Here is a 20,149-nt window from a genome sequence, read left to right on the forward strand (position 1 = left end):
CACATATTCTTAGTTTTAACACGTTTCATCATACAATACCAAAAAGTTAACATTTGTTAATGTCACCACTGATCTCCTAGGAAAATCTTTATTTTTTTTTAAATTTTTTTTAATGTTTATTTATTACTGAGAGACAGACACAGAGTGTGAGCAGGGGACGGGTAGAGAGAGGGGGAGACACAGAATCCAAAGCAGGCTCCAGGCTCTGAGTTGTCAGCACAGAGCCCGACACGGGGCTCAAATTCACAGATCGTGAGATCATGACCCGAGCTGAAGTCGGTCGCCTGAGCAACTGAGCCACCCAGGTGCCCCTCATAGGAAAGTCTTTAAATACTGTGAAACTGTCAAGCTCAGGGTAGTAGATTCAAGTTTTCCAAAATTTCAGGTTTCTCTTGAAATCTTGAATTTGATCATTGACAGCAAATTTGTCAGCGGTTTTCATTGATATGACAAGCATACTTTATCTTGGAGAAAATGTCTGCTAAACCCCAAGTCGGGATAGTTTGTCATTCAGTCGTGCTTTCAAGTAAAAATGTCGTTCCATGACAAACCTAGTTTAGCTCGCAGTGTAATCACACAAGTGCTTCTCCTTGAGACAGCTGTCTTAGTTCTTCAGTATGCAGCGGAAATGGCCGCAGGCATGCTTCTGTTGAGTCACACAGAATTTTTAAAAGATTTTATTTCAGGACACCTGGCTGGCTCAGTTGGTGGAGCTTGATCTCTGGGCTGTGAGTTCGAGCCCCACATTGGGTATGGAACATACTTTGAAAATAAAATAAAAATATTAAAAGATTGTATTTCATTAAGATTTAATTTTTTACTCCTTGATCAAGGACATTTTTTCTTAAATTAAAAAAAAATATTTTTTTTGTTAATGTTTATTTATTTTTGAGTGAGAGACAGAGTGAGAGTGGGGGAGGGATATAGAGAGGGAGACAAAGAATCCGATGCAGGCTCCAGGCTCCAAGCTATCAGCACAGAACCATGAGATCATGACTTGAGCTGAAGTCAGACACTTAACTTGACTGAGCCACCAAGACGCCCCTTGATCAAGGGCATTCTTTTCATGTTTGTTTATTTTTGAGAGAGAGCATGGGCAGGGGAGGTGCAGAGAGAGAGGGAGACACAGAATCTGAAGCAGGCTCCAGGCTCTGAGCTGTCAGCACAGAGCCCGACGCGGGGCTCGAACTCACGGACCGTGAGATCATGACCTGAGCCGAAGTCGGATGCTTACCCGACTGAGCCACCCAGGCGCCCCTGATCAAGGACATTCTTAAGTGGAACCATTTTGTTTGTTTTCCTGTGAGCTTGTGGTGGTGAGGATACTAGGACTGCTAGTATAATGTGGCTCCGCTGCCATGATTCATGCTAAGGCATCAGCAGTTTTACCCTCCACTGTAAATGTCAACACCATGAAAGAGGCAAATAATGTCTTTAAAATGTTATGCAAAAAGTCTTTATCTTCTGGATTCCTGGAAGGGCCTCAAGGACTGTCCCCCAGGGATGCACACACCACATGGGACAACCATGTAGGTTGACTTCTGGCTCTAACACTTAGAGGCTAGGTGACCTTGTACAAGTTATTTCACCTTTCTGTACCTCAGTTTCATTCTCTGTAAAATGGGGACAATTATAATACTAGTGTCATGAGAACTGAATAAATGAATATATGTAAGATTCTTAGACCACTGTTCTGTCATAAGTACCCAGAAAATGTTAGGCCAGGACTCCCATCAATTCCACTTGAACTATAACTGTGTTCACTAACAACAACAACAAAATTGTCTATTCCATCCCTTTATTTGTTCAAATTCCTGAAAAGAAGGAATGTAGTTGGCCCAACTATTTGGGTTTTTTTTTTTTTTTAATGTTTATTTATTTTTGAGAGAGAGACAGCACAAGCTGGGGAGGGGCACAGAGAGAGGGAGACACAGAATATAAAGCAGGCTCCAGAGCCCAGTGTGGGGCTCGAACTCACGAACTGTGAGATCATGACCTCACATCAAGAGCTCGGACGCTTAAGCGACTGAGCCACCCAGGCACCCCTATCCTGTTAAGTCAGACTGAGGTTATAGTTGCCACCCAGGAAATGGATTTTTGTTGTTGTTGTTCTTACGTTCATGGGGAACATACAAAAAAAATTAAAAACCTCCTAGGTAGCGGAAGCAGAACTCACACACGCCTTAAGATATATTGTATGTAGTGGGCATTGATGCTAACCTGATAAATGAGAGGTATCTGGCCCAGATGCTCATGTTTGATATTCAGGTAAGATGCAGAAAATGAGCTATTCTTGTTGAGTCACTAGATGCCAGCATCATCCATTTGTAATGTCTGTTAGTAGACCTTCATTTTAAATAAACAAGAACCCTGGGGATTAGAAATCTAATTCATAATAGCCTTTGTACTCTTACATCTGGATTATTAGAAAATGATAAAACAGTATGTCTTTTCCTTACAGAGTTTTGGGAGTGCTAGCAAATCTGGAACATCAAACAAGAAACCTGGTATGTATAATAATGGAGTTAAAAAAGTACTACAGTGTTTAATAGTCTTGAATTCATAGTTTCTTGTCTGTCTTCTTTTCAGAGATTGCTCAAGTAACTTCAGCATATGTGGCTTCTGGTTCTGAACAACTTAGCCTTGCACCCGGGCAGTTAATACTAATCCTAAAGAAAAATTCAAGTGGGTGGTGGCAAGGGGAATTACAGGTAATAACCTTTAAATAATATTTATCAATTTTATTATAAAAATAATGCACGCTCATTAGAAAATAAAATTAATAACAATTTTAGATCACCTATAATCATACCACTTAGAGGTAATCAATATTAACATTGTGGTGTATTATGTTCCCCTCTAGTTTCTTCCCTGCTTATTTTTAGCACAGCTGAATTGGTATAAGTAACGATACCAAGAGTAATTTTCTCTACAGACATAATTGTTTTCCAATACCTGCTTTAATAAACCACAGGTCACCGTCTTAAAGGAAAGCATACTATCATCTTTGCCTGGGATAACCCCAGGCTTACCGTATATAACCTCTTCTACCTAGGAGAAGAAACATTATCCAGGCTGTGTACTGAGAAAATGCTACTCATTGGACTTTCTCTACCATAGTCTTATGTTTTTGAAACAGCAATGCAAGGAAAGGAAATGCAGGCATAAATGAACCTATGTTTTTCTAAAATGTTAACAGAAGTAGTTATTGCATATGTTTTGATACAGAAAGTTCTTTTCTCTTAAAAGTTCCTTACTAGAAAGACTAAAAATAAAAAGCTTTTTAAGATTAAAAGATCATGAGAGGTATAATAGCTATATTTTTATTTAGGTTTGATATATGGTTGTAATATGGTGGATAAACACATCTTCATTCTTGCACATCAGTCTTAAACAATCCTAAAGAACACTGGAGGTTCAAAATTGAGTATCTTCTTGAGTAACTCCTTGAAATCCCACCTTCCTGATTTGCTTTAAAGATTGACCCAACAATATGACGAACATGGCTTTCCACAAATTTTATTTGTGATCTCTGCATTAATTATTGACAGAGCCCCAAGAGGTGTTCATTGTGCACAGTACCATTTTAAGTACTGACTTGATTCCTAGGAGAACTCTGGAAGGGTCTTTTTAGTTTATAAATATTATTTGTGTGAAGTATCCAGAGAACTCTGAGTCCAGAAGACCTCCTAATAGACTTCTCTAACAGACTTCTGCAAGTAGTGTTCTCAGCGCCATTTTGATATGCATATTGAGCCTTCCAGTTGTTTAATACTGACCTGGAAGGCCAGTGCAGAATTCAGGGGTCCCCAAGACCACCCTGACTTCTGACACCAGCTGGAAGTTTGGAGGTCCCCAAGACCACTCTCAAGTTCAGTAATTAACTAGAAAGACTCATGAGACACTGAGAGCTATTCTTCTCATAGTTACAGTTTGTTACAGCAAAGTAATTTAGATTATAATTAGACAAGGAAAGAGATGTATGGGGCTGAGTTCAGGAGGGTTCCAAAAACAGAGGTTTCATTGTCCTCTCCCAGTGGAGTCATGGACAGCATTGACTCCTGGCAACAATAAACATCAAGTATTGCCAAGCACAGAAGTTCATTTGAGCCTTGGTGTCCAGAGTTTTTACATCATAGACATGGTTCTGCACTTATGGCTAAACTTAGTCTCCAATCCTTTTAGAGGTTGAGTTCATACTGTATCACCCAGAGCGCCCCCCATAAGTCACATTGTTAGACTGGCTGGCATGGTCAAGGCCCAGAGGAAATAAGACACTTATCAGTCAGGACATACCACAGGTTTAGAGATTACCTCCCAGGAGCCAAAGGTAGAGTCCAGACCTCTCTTGGGACAAGGATAAATTCTTTACTGCACAGCCATTTTTAGTTTATGTCTCAGTAATTATTTTTGATCCCATCTTTCATATTCCTTTTGCTAATTTTATAGGCCAGAGGAAAAAAGCGACAGAAAGGATGGTTTCCTGCCAGCCATGTTAAACTTTTGGGTCCAAGTAGTGAAAGAACTACACCTGCCTTTCATCCTGGTATGGAAGTGAATTAACTTGTATTTCATCTTACAGAAGTTTTGTTGAAATTCAGCCACTTCTTAGATTAGCATATGCTTTGAAAAATACTAAAAATTGGTTCTTTTTGTAACTCTGTCTGAAAGTAATGTTACAATGAGAACTTCCTTTCTAAAAAGATCTATATACAAACAGCCAACTGTTTAAGTGATACTTGAACCACTTCATTCCTTGAAATTTTTCAAAGTGGAATTGCTATGCTATTATACTTAAAGTGAAGCAGTTGGGGTACTGGGGTGGCTCAGTTGGTTAAGTGTCCAGCTCTTGATTTCGGCTCAGGTCGTGATGTCACGGTTGCCAGATCAAGCCTTGTGCAGGCTTCAGGCTAGGCAAGGAGCCTGCTTGGGTGGGATTCTTTCTCCCTCTACCACTCCTCCACTTGCACTCTCTCTTTCTCACTCTGTGCAAAAAAAGGCAACTATTTAAAGTGAAGCAGTTCACTTGGATTAACCGTAGTTGGGAGATTCTTGTTTTATAAAATAGGAAAATGGAGGAAGGAGGGTGAAGCAGAGCAGCTCAAGGAAAATTTTACCCTAATTTTAACATTTAATAGTAGAGTCATTTAAGTTCTAGGTGAGTTATAACATGTGATCTTTGTATTAATAATTAATTTACTTTATTATTTTGTTCTTTTTCTCGTAGTATGTCAGGTGATTGCCATGTATGACTATGTAGCAAATAACGAGGATGAGCTGAATTTCTCCAAGGGACAACTTATCAATGTTTTGAACAAAGATGATCCTGACTGGTGGCAAGGAGAAATCAACGGGGTGACTGGTCTTTTTCCTTCAAACTATGTTAAGATGACAACAGACTCCGATCCAAGTCAACAGTGTGAGTAATATCCAACTATTTGCCCCTCAACTAGTGCAAAAGCTTTAATAGACAGCACTGTACTCATTCTGTCCTGGAGCATATCTTAAACTCAGCACTCTTAGCAAGCGATTATTAGTGACTAAAGCAATAAAATGCAAAAGGAAATTTTTTACAAAATCAAAAATTATACTGCTTTATTTTATACTTTTTTCTTAGCTTTAGACCTTACTGTTAGACTTCATCTGAAAAAATTTGTAAGTCTTTAACAGGTTCTTGGGTGTAAGCAGTCTATGCTTCAACTTCCCATTATCACCATCCTTTTTTAGCTTCTAACAATCTTTTCCTGCTTAATAAAGAGTATCCAGTAATTACTGTACTCACCTATTCAAATTACCCTTTTAGTGTACAGGTGCTATTAATCTTTGCAACCTTCTCATTTATTACTCACATATTTACACATCATCCAGATTAGGAGAAAATTAAAAACCGGTTTAAACTGTGCGCAAAATTCTGTTAGGTGATTTTTTTAAAAAGATACCTGATGCCATAAGAGACATATGAATCAAGATCTCTTTCACTATTTTTAGAACAAGGATCCAGATCTCAGTGTGAAATTTGGTATTATATATAAAACTATCTCTTCGTAGTTACCTAGCCTTACTTACATTTGACAATAAAAATGCATTCATAATAGAGAATAAACAGCACTTGGAAATACTTTTTACCTTTGTAAAATGTCACTTTTTCCCACCCTTTTGATTTTTGGTTTCTTTTTTTTTTTTTTTTTTTTTTTTTTACAAGATACATCATGATTTATATTTTTATCATTCTTGTGAAATTATCTAAAATATTTAACCTTTCATTTTAATTGAGTTTTGGGAACATATAAATGGTAACTCGGTCAAAGCTAGAGATACGCTCGTAATTCAGTGCGAGTATTAAGAATTTTTACTGTATCTATAATTTTTGAAATATTAGTGCACTGTTTATACTTTAGAGCTTATAGTTCTAAAGATAGTTTTGATCCTGGGAGATTTTCATTTAGATAAAGCAACTAAATTTCCTAATTTGAATATGGGAACAGTTCAGTTTTCTATGATTTGAACATCCCCCCCAAAAACTGGGGCTACCTAAGTGAATGACCGGTTTTAAGCTCCGCTGATGGTCTGGCAGCTTTCGGTGCTATAGCCAGTTCATATAATTAATTAGACATAGCTGAGGGCCTTCCCTGGCCCTGAGAGAGGAAGCTGCCTTTCATGCGGACCAGGACTGGAAGCTCTTTGGCTAGTGATTCTTGGAGGCATTTCAGTTCTCCAGGATGTTTGGCTGTTACAGCACCTAGGATGTAAAGTGGTCGTTCTCCAGATGCGTTGTTGTTGTTTCTTGTTTTCCAGTGGCAGAACGCTTCTTCCAATTAAGTCTTAGGTAGTCAGGAATATAAAGAACAGATAAAAGCTGTTCTAGAGGAAGAACAGCCAGGAGTATATGAGTCCATGAAGATTGGTTAAATTTTAGATTACCATTTGCGTTTCTTGGGCCTTTATAATTATTATTTTCGTTTTATAATGCAATTAGGATGTTTTTTAAAGCTTGAGAATTTTAATAGTTCAAATTTGTTTAGTTGATGTTGCATGTTATTAGTCAAATTTTTTCTCACCCACTTAATTTGCTTTATGTTCATTTTATTCCTCATTTTTCTTTTTATAGGACCCAATGTTGTCTTCCAGTGTGAAAGCACCCCAGAGACCCACTATCCAAGTTTGACTCTAGCGTGGAGGCAGGGCAGGCAGCCCTGATCAAATATCTCCTACACAATTCATTAACTTCGTTTGAATGTTAGAGCCACTTGTGATTATTTCTTTGTGTTTCTAATTTACAGTTAAAATTTATTTGTAACAAGTTAAAGGATAGTGGGTCTTTGTGTGGCTTTCCCTGCTGTTCACTCTGGCATCTTTTAGCATTTTTCTTCTTTTTTTAATTTGGTAATTGTAGGTCATTAGCATGCATATTGAGTTTGCCCGTACATGGTGGGAGTTCAAACACACAAAGACCCACTATTTGCACAGACTATTCTCACTGGTTTGGAATGGGCCGCCATGCTTTTCTAATGTTACCGCAACATGTATATTCATTACAATTCAGATAAAACTTGCTTATGTTTTGCTCTTATGTTTGATCTAATCCTAATCACAGTGAGCTCTTAACTGGTTCAGTACGTGATTTGCTCCCAAATATGCACTGTTTGCTCTGTTCCTTTCTAGTGTGCCATCATGAGTACCAATATTTAAATTTGTTTAAAGGCCAATAACTGGAAATAACCTTTTCTCTATTTTCTGTGTATTTCGGGGTGGGAGCAGTAACACATTGGGGAAGCTTTCTCAGAAAAGAGGAAAGCAGCCTGCTCCAGCAGTATATGCAAAGTGGGCTGGGTTTCTTCTGTCTCGGCTGCCCACAAACGAGTACTGCACTGTGGGAGTTCTCTTAGGGTCTGTGAGCTCTGGGCTAATCAGGATAGTGCATCATGTGCTGTAGCAGTCAGTTGTCACTTCTTTCTTGGTGACCTAAAAATGGATTCTTTTTGAGGAATGAAAGGCTCCCATCATTGACAGTTGAGACAAGAAAACCTTCCCTTGCTTAACGTTTGTACTACATTCTAAAGTCAGAATTCATGTTATCTATTTTAATTAGGTGACTGCCTGTTTCAGGTCACAAAAGGACACTGGTTGACGTTCTTCTTAATGTGTTTAGTAAAAATCATAAGGAATCCTTGAAGAGTTTAAATGCCCCTGATGCGGGCCTGTAGGCTCTATCTAGTCAGGAATGAGTTCAAGCAAAAGAATGATGTGTGAGAGCTGGCATTCTTCTCTGTCCATGAAGATGCTTTGAGGCTGGAAGATTGATTTTACCATCCAGAATTCTCTGGCTAATATCTTGTCTTCAGATACATCGGCTACTTCGGCATAGGATTTTACTTGTTTTCCTTGAATGGAAAACACTTTAAAGATAATAAACATTATTATAAACAAGTAAATTGGAGAGTACTTAGCTGAAACAAAAAGGATTGTTAGTAGGCAGTATTAAACTATGTTTGAAAATCAATGAGACGTTTATGCAACTTAAAATGTTTACAAACTGCAGTGCAATCTACTGTTATGAATGTCAGAGTATTATCAGGAAAAGTGTACATACAATCATAGAATCTTATTTCCTCACAGAGTTCTTTAAGAAGAGTGAAGTGTGTTTTTATATCTCTGAGTTTCAGTTAGAGGCATATTTTGTGCAATATTTATGTTAATGTGCCTATACATTGTGAATGAATAATTTCAGTCATTGCCTAAATCATAACTTTTTTTTTTTTTTTGAGAAAGAATCAGTACTTTAGTTAGAACTTTACAAAGTTCAAATGTCTGTGTTTCAAAATGCTTATTAACATTACAGGGATGTATGATGATGTGTATGTGTGCTCCCTGGGGCAGGGATTTCTAGTTATTAGACCACCTCAATTTTTAGCATTTGGCATCATCATGATAACTTTTATAAAATATGACATTAATAGGAAAGCAATAATAACACTTTACAAAGTGGAATAACAGATTTGCCCGCAGTCACTAAAGGAGACAGCGCAAAGACTGAGTCCTTGTGAACTCACCTGATCTTCCAAATTGTACGGATTACTTGGTCTCACCTTGTATTTTCTGAACTCTCCGCTTTTGCACTCTTTGGGCGGGTTCGGGTTAAGTACAGTTACTTTAAATCTATTTTAAACCCTGGGGTTGGAAATCAGACCTGTTAATTAGCTGCATAGTTTGGTATAATATTTTCTCTTTATAATTTTGAATTTGGGCTTATCTAATACACTGGTAAATTATTTCAAAGGTATTTTTACAGCTCAAATTGTTTCACTGTAACACTGATAAATATAAGTGACTAAGAATGACATTCAGGTGGAGCTTAGCATCTGTAATCAATCCGAAAATAATGTATTTGTCAGGTACCCAGGAGCTAAATCAAATCACATAATGGCATATTTAAGCTGAATTGTTGGTCTGGAAAATAAAATTACTGTATTTGCTGAAATACTACTCTTTGTGTAGGTATTTTGCCATATATTTGAGAGAAAGCTAAAAGTAAAGGAAATTGTATGACATGTAATAGTCCTTCTTAAAAACGCATGCAGTCATTCCTTTGTAGTACCTCATATTCAGCCAAGTACTTGCTCTCTCCCTCATTCAGTATGGGAGGGCAGCTTTCAGTTTGCTTAGAAAGCAACGGTAGAAGGAACGAGCTTATCAGGAACACAGAATCTTAAAATGGAATAAATCTGAACCCCGTGGGAAGTAAAGAATCAAAATACCTATTTATTTTTAAAAATACCTATTTATTTAAAGATTATAGTATGCGATAATCATTTTTAAAGTATGTGATTAAATCTCATAGGTTTTCCAGCAATGAAAAAATCAGTTGTAAAACCAAAGCTGATTTTTTAGAAAACTTGAAAATTTAAGTCAGTCCTACCCATTGCATAGGTTCCTCTAAAACTTTATCTTAAAGAGTCATTTTACAATAATACAACTATTAAAAAATGTAACTGCTGTTTTATTATTTTAAAATACAATAAGAAATACTAATAGTTTAAAAGAAAGTGGGGGAAGGAAAAGTAGAGAAAGAAATGCCAATTCCAGTCCAAAGCTTTATTTGCCAAGTTTTCTTAGAATACATTTTACCAAGTTATAAACTCTTGTAAATAGAATCTATAATGGAAATACTGAGAGACTTTGCCTAAAGTGGCATTATTGGATGCTGCTGTGATGCTACTGTAATAAGTTATTAAATTGTTGCAAAGTGCTGTTTTTGCCTTAAATTTTTATTTTGTGTGTCTTGAAACTATAGTATTAAAGGTCTTGAGATTGTGCAGATGCTGGGCACGCTTGGCATGAGGTAATCTGTTTTTATTTTTACAAAGTTGTAATATAACTATGCAAGTGTGTTTATTAAAATGACACAAACTACATTACTTGTATTGTGTATTTCTTTTGAAGCATCCTTTAAAACTTATTTTTAAGTATTTGTATGTAGTCGTGATTGAATTTCTTTGGAATTTCTCTTTTTCCTTAACATGGTCTCTGGGTACAGGCCAGTGAATTGTTTTATATCACAAGGGGCAAAAGAAATTTTAAATCCTCAAGCTTGAGATAGTTTGATCCAAAATAATCATATGTATCTCAAAAGCAAAAGACATTTTGATTTGAAAGTAAAAGACCATATCTAGGATAAATGGATAATGTTATTATTTACAATTTTTGCTCCACAACCTTTTTCTGAAAACATTGGAGGGAACTTACAAGTTGATACTCTTTGCAAATGTAGAATTAAACATTCTTAGTACAAAGTAACTTTAGTGAATGCTTGGAGGCACCAGAGTTAAGTAGAAGTTTACACTTAAGTTTACACTTAAGTAATCAAGTTGGTGCTTTCACCTTGAGTGCAACATATGGATCAAAATCCAACCCATCCGTGAATATCTGCCATAAACAACCTCTTTCCAGAAAACGTTTCCTCGTCTCTGGAAAATCATTCAACTAACTTACTGAGCATTTGCATAAGGCCAAGCAAAGGACTAACTTCTGAGAATATGAAAAAGAGTGTCAGTCCTTGGCTCAGGTAGTGTGTAGCTCTGTGAGGGGATCAGGCACATACGCAGATCATTCTAGAACAACATGCTAAGCACAGTGATAGGTATTTACTGGACACCAAGAGAGGACAGAGGAGGAGTACCTAATTCAACCATAGATTGGTGAATTAGAGGAGACCTCCCGGAGGTGGCAACTGTGAGACCCATAAGGTAAATAGGAGTAAGGCAGATGGGGGGTGGGGTGGGGTGGGATGGTGGAGAGTATGACAAAGACAAGAAACAGCGGAGGAGGGGAGGGGACTCTATAAGCCGGAGTGGAAGTGCAAAGCCAGGAACAGTGAAACTCGGGGCTTGAGAGGCAGGCCAGGGGCTGAATCAGAGATTCTCTAGCTTGAATCAGAGATTCGTTGGGATCACCTGGGAAACTTTAAAAAACTATTGATGCCTGAGTCCTGATTTAAATGGTCTAAAGCATGGCCTGCGTGTGGGGATTTTTCAGAGCTTCCCAGATGATTCTGATACGTTGCCAAGGTGGGGGAAGAGTGACGAAACAGAGCTCAGAACCGTTTCTGAAGGAACATTGGCAGGAGTTGGGAACTGATTGGATGTGTAGGCAGGTGGAAGTGTCAGTTTGATTCCCAGATTTTATCTTGGTGACAGGCAGAATAGTGGTGCCACCGGCTACAGTAAGGAGTCACAGTTGGGGAAAGGAGGAGTTTGGTTTTGACTGCAAAGCACCAGTGGGGCACCCGGGTGGTCAGACAGGGTTGAGACCCACAGCAGCAGATGTCAGCCGGTGGGGTGAAGGCAGATGGATGGTGCTGAGCCCGTGAAAGTAAATGAGATGACTCGGGGAGAATGAGTTCATGCTGGCCCTTTGAGGGTGTCAACAGTTAAGGGTGGGGTAGCGAAGGGACCTGTGGAGGCAGGGAACAGGTTCTAGGAGAATAGTGAACAAAGCTCTGGCTGCACAACCATTGCCCATACCGGTAAAAAGAAAAAACGGAAAGTGCCCTTCATTGAGTACTTACTGATCTGGGTCCTTTTCTGAGGTTCCCTAATGTTTTACCTCATTATTATTTTCTTTTCACAGATATGACCATTAAAGTACAAGCTAAATAACTTGTCCAAGGTCACAGAGCCAGTAAGTGGGAGGGTTGGGTTCAAACCCACATGGTCTGGCTCCAGAGCCCATGCTCTTAAACCTCCCCTAGCGTGCGGTCACGGCCACCCTGTTAGTAGCAGTGAAGTTCCTGCACCACAGCCATCACTGGAACCAGTGAAAAGAAAAGAGAAGACAGAGGCCGCCCTGTGTTTTCTCTCTGTAGAAGGTACACACGGAGAAGAGGCCAGGAGGCAAAGACTGAATGTGATAAACAAGGACAGGAATCTTTAAGAATAGTGTCTAGAAAGATAAAGCTGGACGTAATCACTTCTTTTGGTAACAGCTTTATTGAGACTCAAATCACATACCATACAATTTACCCACTTAAAGTGTACAGCCGAATGGTTTTTAGTTTATTCAGTGTTGTGCGACCGGCACCCGGGATGGTTAACTCCAGAACATTGCATCACTCCCAAAAGAAGTCCTGTGCCCTTCAGCTGTTGTCCTCCCATCTCGCTATACCGCCACCGCGGGGAGCCGTAGGCAGCCACTGACAACCTCCTTGCCGTCTCCATGCGTATGTTTGCCCGTTCTGGACATATATAAATGGAATCATAAAACGTGTGGTTGGCTTGTTTTACTTAGCATGATGTTTTCGAGGTACATGCATGCTGTCTGTGTGTCAGTACCTCATTCCTTTTTATGACGAAGGCATGTTCCATTGTATGGGGCGCCACACTGTTTATCCGTTCTTTAGTTGGTGGACGTTGGGTTGTTTCTACTTTTTAGCTGTTAAGAACAAGCTGCTGTGAATGTTTGTGTACAAGTTTTGGGGCAGACATGTCTTGTCACATGTCTGTGTCAAACGGTAATTCTGTGTTTAACTTTTTGAGGAACTGCCAGACTGGTTTCCAAAGTAGCTGCACCGTTTTATTCCCACCAGCAGTGCACGAAGTTTCTGTTTCTCCATGTCCTTCCCAACACTGGTTATTATCTGACTTTTTACTATGGCCATCCCTCTGGGTGTGGAGCGACAGACATCTCTCTGTGGTTTTGCTTGACATCTCCTCAGTGACTAATGATGTTGAGCGTCTTGTCATGTGTTTCTTGGCCATTTGCAGATCTTCGTTAGAGAAATGTGTGTTTAGATCCTTTGCCTCTCGTTTGAGTCATTTGTCTTCATGCTTTAAACTTTGTTTTAAACAAGGACAACAAATTATGAAACATCCTTGAGAGAGATGTCTCAATGCTGTTGTCAGAAGGCAAAATCACTTAGTCAAGGAAAAAAAGCAGAGAGAGAGCGATGGAGTGAATGTGGGGGGAGTGCATTGGGAGGGTTGCTTTGAATCCCTGGCTCTTCCCACTCACTTGCTGAACCTTAGCCTCGCCCCTATAATGATGATAATACCTACATTGCAGATGAGACTCAGGGATTTCTGAAGTGCTAGGTCACTGTCTAACACGTCCTAAGTGCTTGCTTTGTGCTGAGCAGTGGACTGAGTACTTCGGGTACATGTCTGGGTTAGTCAGTGCTGGAAGTTAGAACTCGAGTCCCAGTCTGACTCCAAAGCTCGTGCTCCTAGCCTCTGCCCACGCACCTTTCCATTAACTGAGAGCTGCTGTTACTCCAGATCATAAAAGCAGAACAACCATCACTTAATCCCAAGATTCAGGTGAGAAGAATGTAAGGAGAATTAGCTGTTTTCAGTACCTCCAGGCCGGTCAAGTTACACTTAAAGTATTAGAAGGACCTGCTCCTGGGATCCCTGGGCCCCCAGCGGTCATATGATAACCTCCATGAAGTTAGGCAGGGCTACAGAGTGCGTGTGTCCTACACTGAGCACAGTGGGGCGGAGTGACCAGTTATGGAGTCGCAAACAGTTTGAAAGTATGGGCTGTGTGGTCATACCAGTGGGGAAAATTAGGAGTACAGCAAGCTGTTCAGTAACCACGAGAAAAAAAAATACACGTGCGCATGAAACCCCCCCGGGACAGTGGTGGCGTAGTAGCAGATGTATGACGTGAAGTGCTCAAGTGTCTGGAACAGTCAACATGAAATTGGCTATTGGACACAGCTACTCATTGCATATGTGACAGAGGAGAAGGTATGTAGGGACCCGTCGTCACTTAGACACAAAAATGAGTCAAAGGAGAGTGAGAACTCTGTTGGCATTTCCAGAGAAGTGCATTTGCGCCATTTGGCATTCAGAATACTTAACCTAAACCCCCTTTTTTCCTCTAGAATTCAGTCCAGCAAGCATGAGACCAGGTCAAGTTTATACACCCTGTCATCCATGTTTTGTCTCAAGGCGGATTGCAGTGTAAGCACCATATAAAATGGCCTGGCATTTCAAAGTGTAAGACTTGAGCCAAGATGTAGGGGTTTAGTAGCTCTGAATTCTGTACTGTCTCTTCACCACCAACCTTTAGATTCTCTATATACAGTAGGGTTCAAAGTTGTATCAGTTCTTCAGAGGATTGATCAGAGGTGGTAAATCATCACACACATGTGCGTAACAATTATTTTGATTGTTAGGATTACGCGCTATGTGTTCAGCGAACATGAAAAAACTTTCTCTTCATAATGTTCTGTATCTGGATGGCACGTTAATTCTCTCAGTTGAGTTAGTGATAGGGACTCTGGCAGTCTAGAAGGTGTTGCAAGCATCAGCCTGAAAGAACTACTCTCTGAGGCCGAGTCTCAGAGGCCCCTCTGTCTACTGTTAGGAGGTCTTTGCTCTCTTCTTCTTTTTTTTTTTTAATGTTTGTTTATTTTTGAGAGAGAAGGAGACAGAGCTCAAGCAGGGGAGGGACAGAGAAAGAGGGAGACACAGAATCTGAAGCAGGCTCCAGGCTCTGCACTGTCATCACAGAGCCCAACAGGGGGCTCAAACCCACAAACCGTGAGATCATGACCTGAGCCAAAGTTGGACACTTAACTGACTGAGCCACCTAGGCGCCCCAGGAGGTCTCTACTTTCTTTTAGGCTTATGACCTATCACTGTAGATTCAAAAATAAAAATACAACCAACAACATTTTTCTTTCTCCACTAGCATTTATCAACAGAGTTGCTTTGGGAAGTTCTGGAATACTTCCATTTTCTGATAACCAAATCTTTTGCTTTCTGATGGTCTGCAGCATCAGAATACAGTATTAACTTCTTCCCTTTTCATGCTTAAACAGGCAGCCTAACTCCTGGTGACAAAGAATTGACAGGCATCAAAGAGACACAGAGTTTTAAAAATTGTTCAACAATCCTTTAAATTTCCGGAAACAAAATCACAAATATCTGTGGCTTGCAAGTGGGACCTACTACCTGTTACATAGTTCGTATTCAATAAATAGTTGCCAAGTGCATAAAATGCTGTTCTTTTACAAAATAAGATATTCGATGATTTTCTAGTGCTCTGACAAAACTTCTGCATTAAAGGCAGCCTTCAGAAAATGCACACAGCTTAGTCATCTGGATTTACTGCTAAAAATTGTCTTTTCACTGAGCGTCAACACAGTGAGACTGAAAACCATTATGTCAACCCTGGCTGCTGCTTCGGGCACAGAGAATAGCGTTGTTCAGTGACATCGCTCTTCTCACAATGGGCAAGGACTTTTCTGGGACTTTATGACATAATCCGAACAAGCTCTCTTTGTATGAGTTGTCACAGACCATCTTTTGTCCTTCACCTTTTGGAGTCTTCGCGTCGCTCCCTCCTCTCCTCTCAGGCGTCTCTCATTTGCTTCTTGATCTTGTTTGCACTGTAATCTGCAATGGCCTCCCAACTCTGTGGGACACAGTTTATGTGGCTGTTATTCGTTATGCATAATTTGGCTGTCAGTCTCCGTGTCCTCTCACAAGTGTGGGGGGGGGGGTCTTGTGGCCCTGAGGACTGAGGACTTTGACCTGATAGTAGCATGGTCTCTCATTTTTCTCATTTTCCCACCCTTCCTGTCTTCTAGGAAGAACTTACCAGGAAATTTTCATCAATCTCTCCGGCCACCTGTAGTTAATATGGTGTACTGTCTCCTGCAGCTCACAGTTTATCTTCGTATCACATTCTATAAATGCTTGCTGAAGACCTACTATGTGTCAGCCACTAGGGATATAGCAGATGATAAAATAGGCAAAAATTCCTCCCCTCTTGGAGCTGGCATTTAAGTAGGGCAGGACAGAAAACAAACAAAATGAATAAATATGTCGTACCTTAGAAAAATAAAGCAATTTAGGGAAAGGGAGTGAGTGAAGGGTTGGTGGAAAGAGGATGGATCTGGACGGATTTCAAACAAGCTTCTCAGAGAAAGCCTCTCTGAAATGATGTCATGTGAGCAAAGACTTAAAGGACATGAGAGGTATCTGGAGAGAGCCATGTAAATAGCTGGAAGACCATTCTAGGCAGAGGGAACAGCACATGCCAGGGCCCCAATCAGGAACATGACGGTAATGCTTGAGGCCGGGGTGGCTGGAACAGAGGGAGAAGCAAGAGAGGCAGTGAGGACAGAGTGGACTGGGGAAATGGGGGAGACTACTTAAGTTCTTGGAGGCTGTTTGTAAGAACTTTGGCTTTGGCTGGGAGTGACAAGAACCCATCAAGGGGTTCTAATCAAAGGAAGGACATGATCCGATGTGCTTTAACAGAATAGCTCTAGCTTGCTAGATTAAAGCAGGGGTTGGGGCAGGGAAGGGCTCAGAACCAAGGAGACATATTAGGAAGCTAGATCAGTAATCCGGGTGAACAATGACGGCACGATCAGAATGATTGTAGTGAACATAGTGAGAAGTGTCAGACTGTGGGTATATTCTGAAGGTAGATTCAACAGATAGGATTGAATGTAGGGGTGTGAGAAAAAGAAAAATATCAAGGATATCCCCAGAGATCTTGGCCCAGGCAAGCAGAGAGATGGAATCACCATTAAGTGAAGGCACATGATGAGAGAGGAAGGGTAGGAGAGACTATTAGGAGTTTGGTTTTGGATATGTTACTTTCACCCACCCTTAAGATAGGTAAGTGGAGATCCTGGGTAGGCAGTAGAACACAGTGAGATCCAGAGGATATTTTCAGCCTGGAGTGTGCATTTGGGAGTATATCGGTGCATAGATGATACTTAAAGCCACAAGACTCGGTGGCACCACCAACGCTGTGAGTATGTGGAGAAGAGTTCTACGGCTGAGTCTTTGGGTTTCAACGTTAATTAAGTCTGTGGGTTGAGGAGGAGCTAGGAAAGGAGAGGAGGCGACTGCCAGTGCGGTAGGAGGACATGAGGTGAGGTGGTGACCTAGAAGCCAAGTTAAAGGAGGATTTTAAAGAGGAGGGAGTGATCCACTGTCACAAATGCTTGTGATAGGTCAAGCAAATTGAGGTGGAAGGAGGAAGGTACATGGAGCTTTTAGGAACCTCTTCTTTAAACTACAACATTTAAAAGTTATTTTTTTATTATGTTTATTTTGAGAGAGAGAGACAGTGAGCAGGGGAGGGGCAGAGAGAGAGGGAGACAGAATCTGAAGCAGGCTCCAGGCTCTGAGCTGTCAGCACAGAGCCCGATGTGGGGCTTGAACCCACAAGCCTTGAGATCATGACCTGAGCTGAAGTGGGTCACTTAACCGACTGAGCCACCCAGGTGCCTCTTGAAAATAATTTTAATGTTTAATTTTCCAGCTATATTCAGGAAATTTTTTTACACAGTAGTTTTTGTTGAAAAAAGTGTTGTTGCCTTGTAGATATGTTCATTATACTAAACCTGTTAATAGTGTTCGAATCTTTCATATTTACTCATTTTCATTGAAATATTACAGTTGACTACTTTGATTATAGATCTTTCAGATCTTTATTTTTCCTTCCTTCCTTCCTTCCTTCCTTCCTTCCTTCCTTCCTTCCAGAGGCAATTTTGTCAGTTTTTAATTTTACCTTTTGAGGCTCTCCAGTTAGTTGCAAATAAGATCAAAATTATTGTATCATCCTAAATGTTTATAACGTTTACATAGATCCTTGAAAGCCTATCTTGTCTGTTGCTAATCAAACCACCTCAGCTGCTTTTTAATATTTTGTAAATGTGTAGCTTTTTCCAACCTTTACTTCTTTTTTTTTTTTTAATATTTATCTATTTTTGAGAGAGAGATAGAGCATGAGTGGAGGAGGGGCAGAGAGAGAGGAAGACATAGAATCCAAAGCAGGCTCCAAGCTCTGAGCTGTCAGAGCAGAGCCTGACACGGAGCTCTAACTCACAAACCGCGAGATCATGACCTGAGCCGGAGTTGGACACTTAACCAACTGAGCCACCCAGGTACCCCTGCAGACTTTACTTACTTCACTTAGCACTATACCCTCTAGATCCATCCATGTTGTTGCAGATGGCAAGATTTCATTCTTTTTTATGGCTAATATTCCATTGTACATATATACCACATCTTCTTTATACATTCATCAGTCGATTGACACTTGGGTTGCTTCCATAATATGGCTATCATAAATAATGCTGCAGTAAACCATCAGGGTACATTTATCTTTTTGGTTTGGTGTTTCCATATTCTTTGGGTAAATAGTAATGGAATTCCTGGACCATATGGCAATCTTATCTTTAATTTTTTGAGGAACCCCCATACTGTTTCCCACAGTGGCTACACCTGTTGTTTCTTGTGTTTGCTTTCAACCATTTTGACAGGCGTGAGGTGATATGTCATTGTGGTTTTGATTTGCATTTCCCTGATGATGAATGATATTGAGCATCTTTTCATGTGTCTGTTTGCCATCTGGATATCTTCTTTGGATAAATGCCTTTTCAGGTCCTTTGCCCATTTTTTATTAGATTATTTGGGGGGTTTTAGTGTTAAGTTGTGTAAGTTCTTTATAAATTTTGGATACTAGCCCTTTATCAGATAGGTCATTTGCAAGTATCTCTTCCCATTCATTAAGTTGTCTTGTTATTTTGTTGATTGTTTCTATTTCTGTGCAGAAGTTTTTTATTTTGATGTGGTTCCAATAGTTTATTTTTTCTTTTGTTACCCTTGCCCCAGGAGACATATCTAGAAAAAAAGTTGCTGTGGCCAATGTCAGACAGGTTACTGCCTGTACTCTCCTCTAGGATTTTTATGGATTCAGGTCTCATATTTAGGTCTTCAATCCATTTTGAGTGTATTTTTGTGTATGGTATAAGAAAATGGGCCCTTTTCATTCTTTTGCATGTAGCTGTACAATTTTCCCAACACCATTTGTTGAAGAAACTGTCTTTTTTCCCATTGAATATTCTTGTCTCCTTTGTCAAAGATAAATTGACCATTTAATCATGGGTTTACTTCTGGGCTGTCTGTTCTGTTCCATTGATCAATGTGTCTGTTTTTGTGCCAGTGCCATACTCTTTTGATTACTACAGATTTGTAGTTTGTCTTAAAATGTGGGATTATGATACCTCTGGTTTTGTTCTTTTCAAGATTGCCTTGGCTACTTAGGGTCTTTTGTGGTTCCGTACAAATTTTAGGATATTCTAGTTCTGTGAAAAATGCTGTTGGTATTTTGTTAGGGATTGTATGAAATCTGTGGATTACTTTGAGTAGTAGAGACATTTTAACAATATTTGTCCTCCCAATCCATGAACATGGAATATATTTCCATTTGTGTTATCTTCTATTTCTTTCATCAGTTTTTTTTTAAATTTTTTTTAATGTTTATTTTTGAGAGACAGAGTGTGAGCAGGGGAGGGGCAGAGAGAGGGGGACACAGAAGTCGAAGCCGGCTCCAGGCTCTGAGCTGTCAGCACAGAGCCCAACGCGGGGCTCGAACCCACAAACTGTGAGATCATGACCCGAGCCGAAGTCAGATGCTTAACTGACTGAGCCACCCAGATGTCCCTTTCATCAGTGTTTTATAATTTTGAGAGTACAGGTCTTTCACCTCTTTGGTTAAGCTTATTCAAAGAGGGTTTTTTTGAATAAAAAAACTGATGAATGGTATAATTGTAAATGGGATTATTAATTTCTCTTTCTGCTACTTCATTATTAATGTACAGAAATGTGACAGATTTCTG

The 20,149-nt window shown here is 39.8% G+C and overlaps 1 protein-coding gene across 11 annotated transcripts in view; it reads left to right on the forward strand.

Moving 5' to 3' along the window:
• The window catches only part of ITSN2 (intersectin 2), a 147,298-nt gene that overhangs the window by 96,976 nt on the left and 30,173 nt on the right, over positions 1–20,149 (forward strand). For 10 of the 11 annotated variants that reach the window (XM_047853606.1, XM_047853601.1, XM_047853608.1 and 7 more), the window contains 4 exons: positions 2,462–2,507; positions 2,590–2,711; positions 4,450–4,546; positions 5,228–5,419. In XM_047853606.1, the coding sequence (XP_047709562.1) occupies positions 2,462–2,507; positions 2,590–2,711; positions 4,450–4,546; positions 5,228–5,419 (457 nt within the window). Of the gene's footprint in view, positions 1–2,461; positions 2,508–2,589; positions 2,712–4,449; positions 4,547–5,227; positions 5,420–7,108; positions 10,413–20,149 lie in introns of those variants that run through there. The other variant, XM_047853609.1, reaches the window with a different exon arrangement.

This window comes from Prionailurus viverrinus, chromosome A3 (assembly GCF_022837055.1).
Source record: "Prionailurus viverrinus isolate Anna chromosome A3, UM_Priviv_1.0, whole genome shotgun sequence".
In the NCBI taxonomy this organism is placed as follows: Eukaryota; Metazoa; Chordata; class Mammalia; order Carnivora; family Felidae; genus Prionailurus; species Prionailurus viverrinus.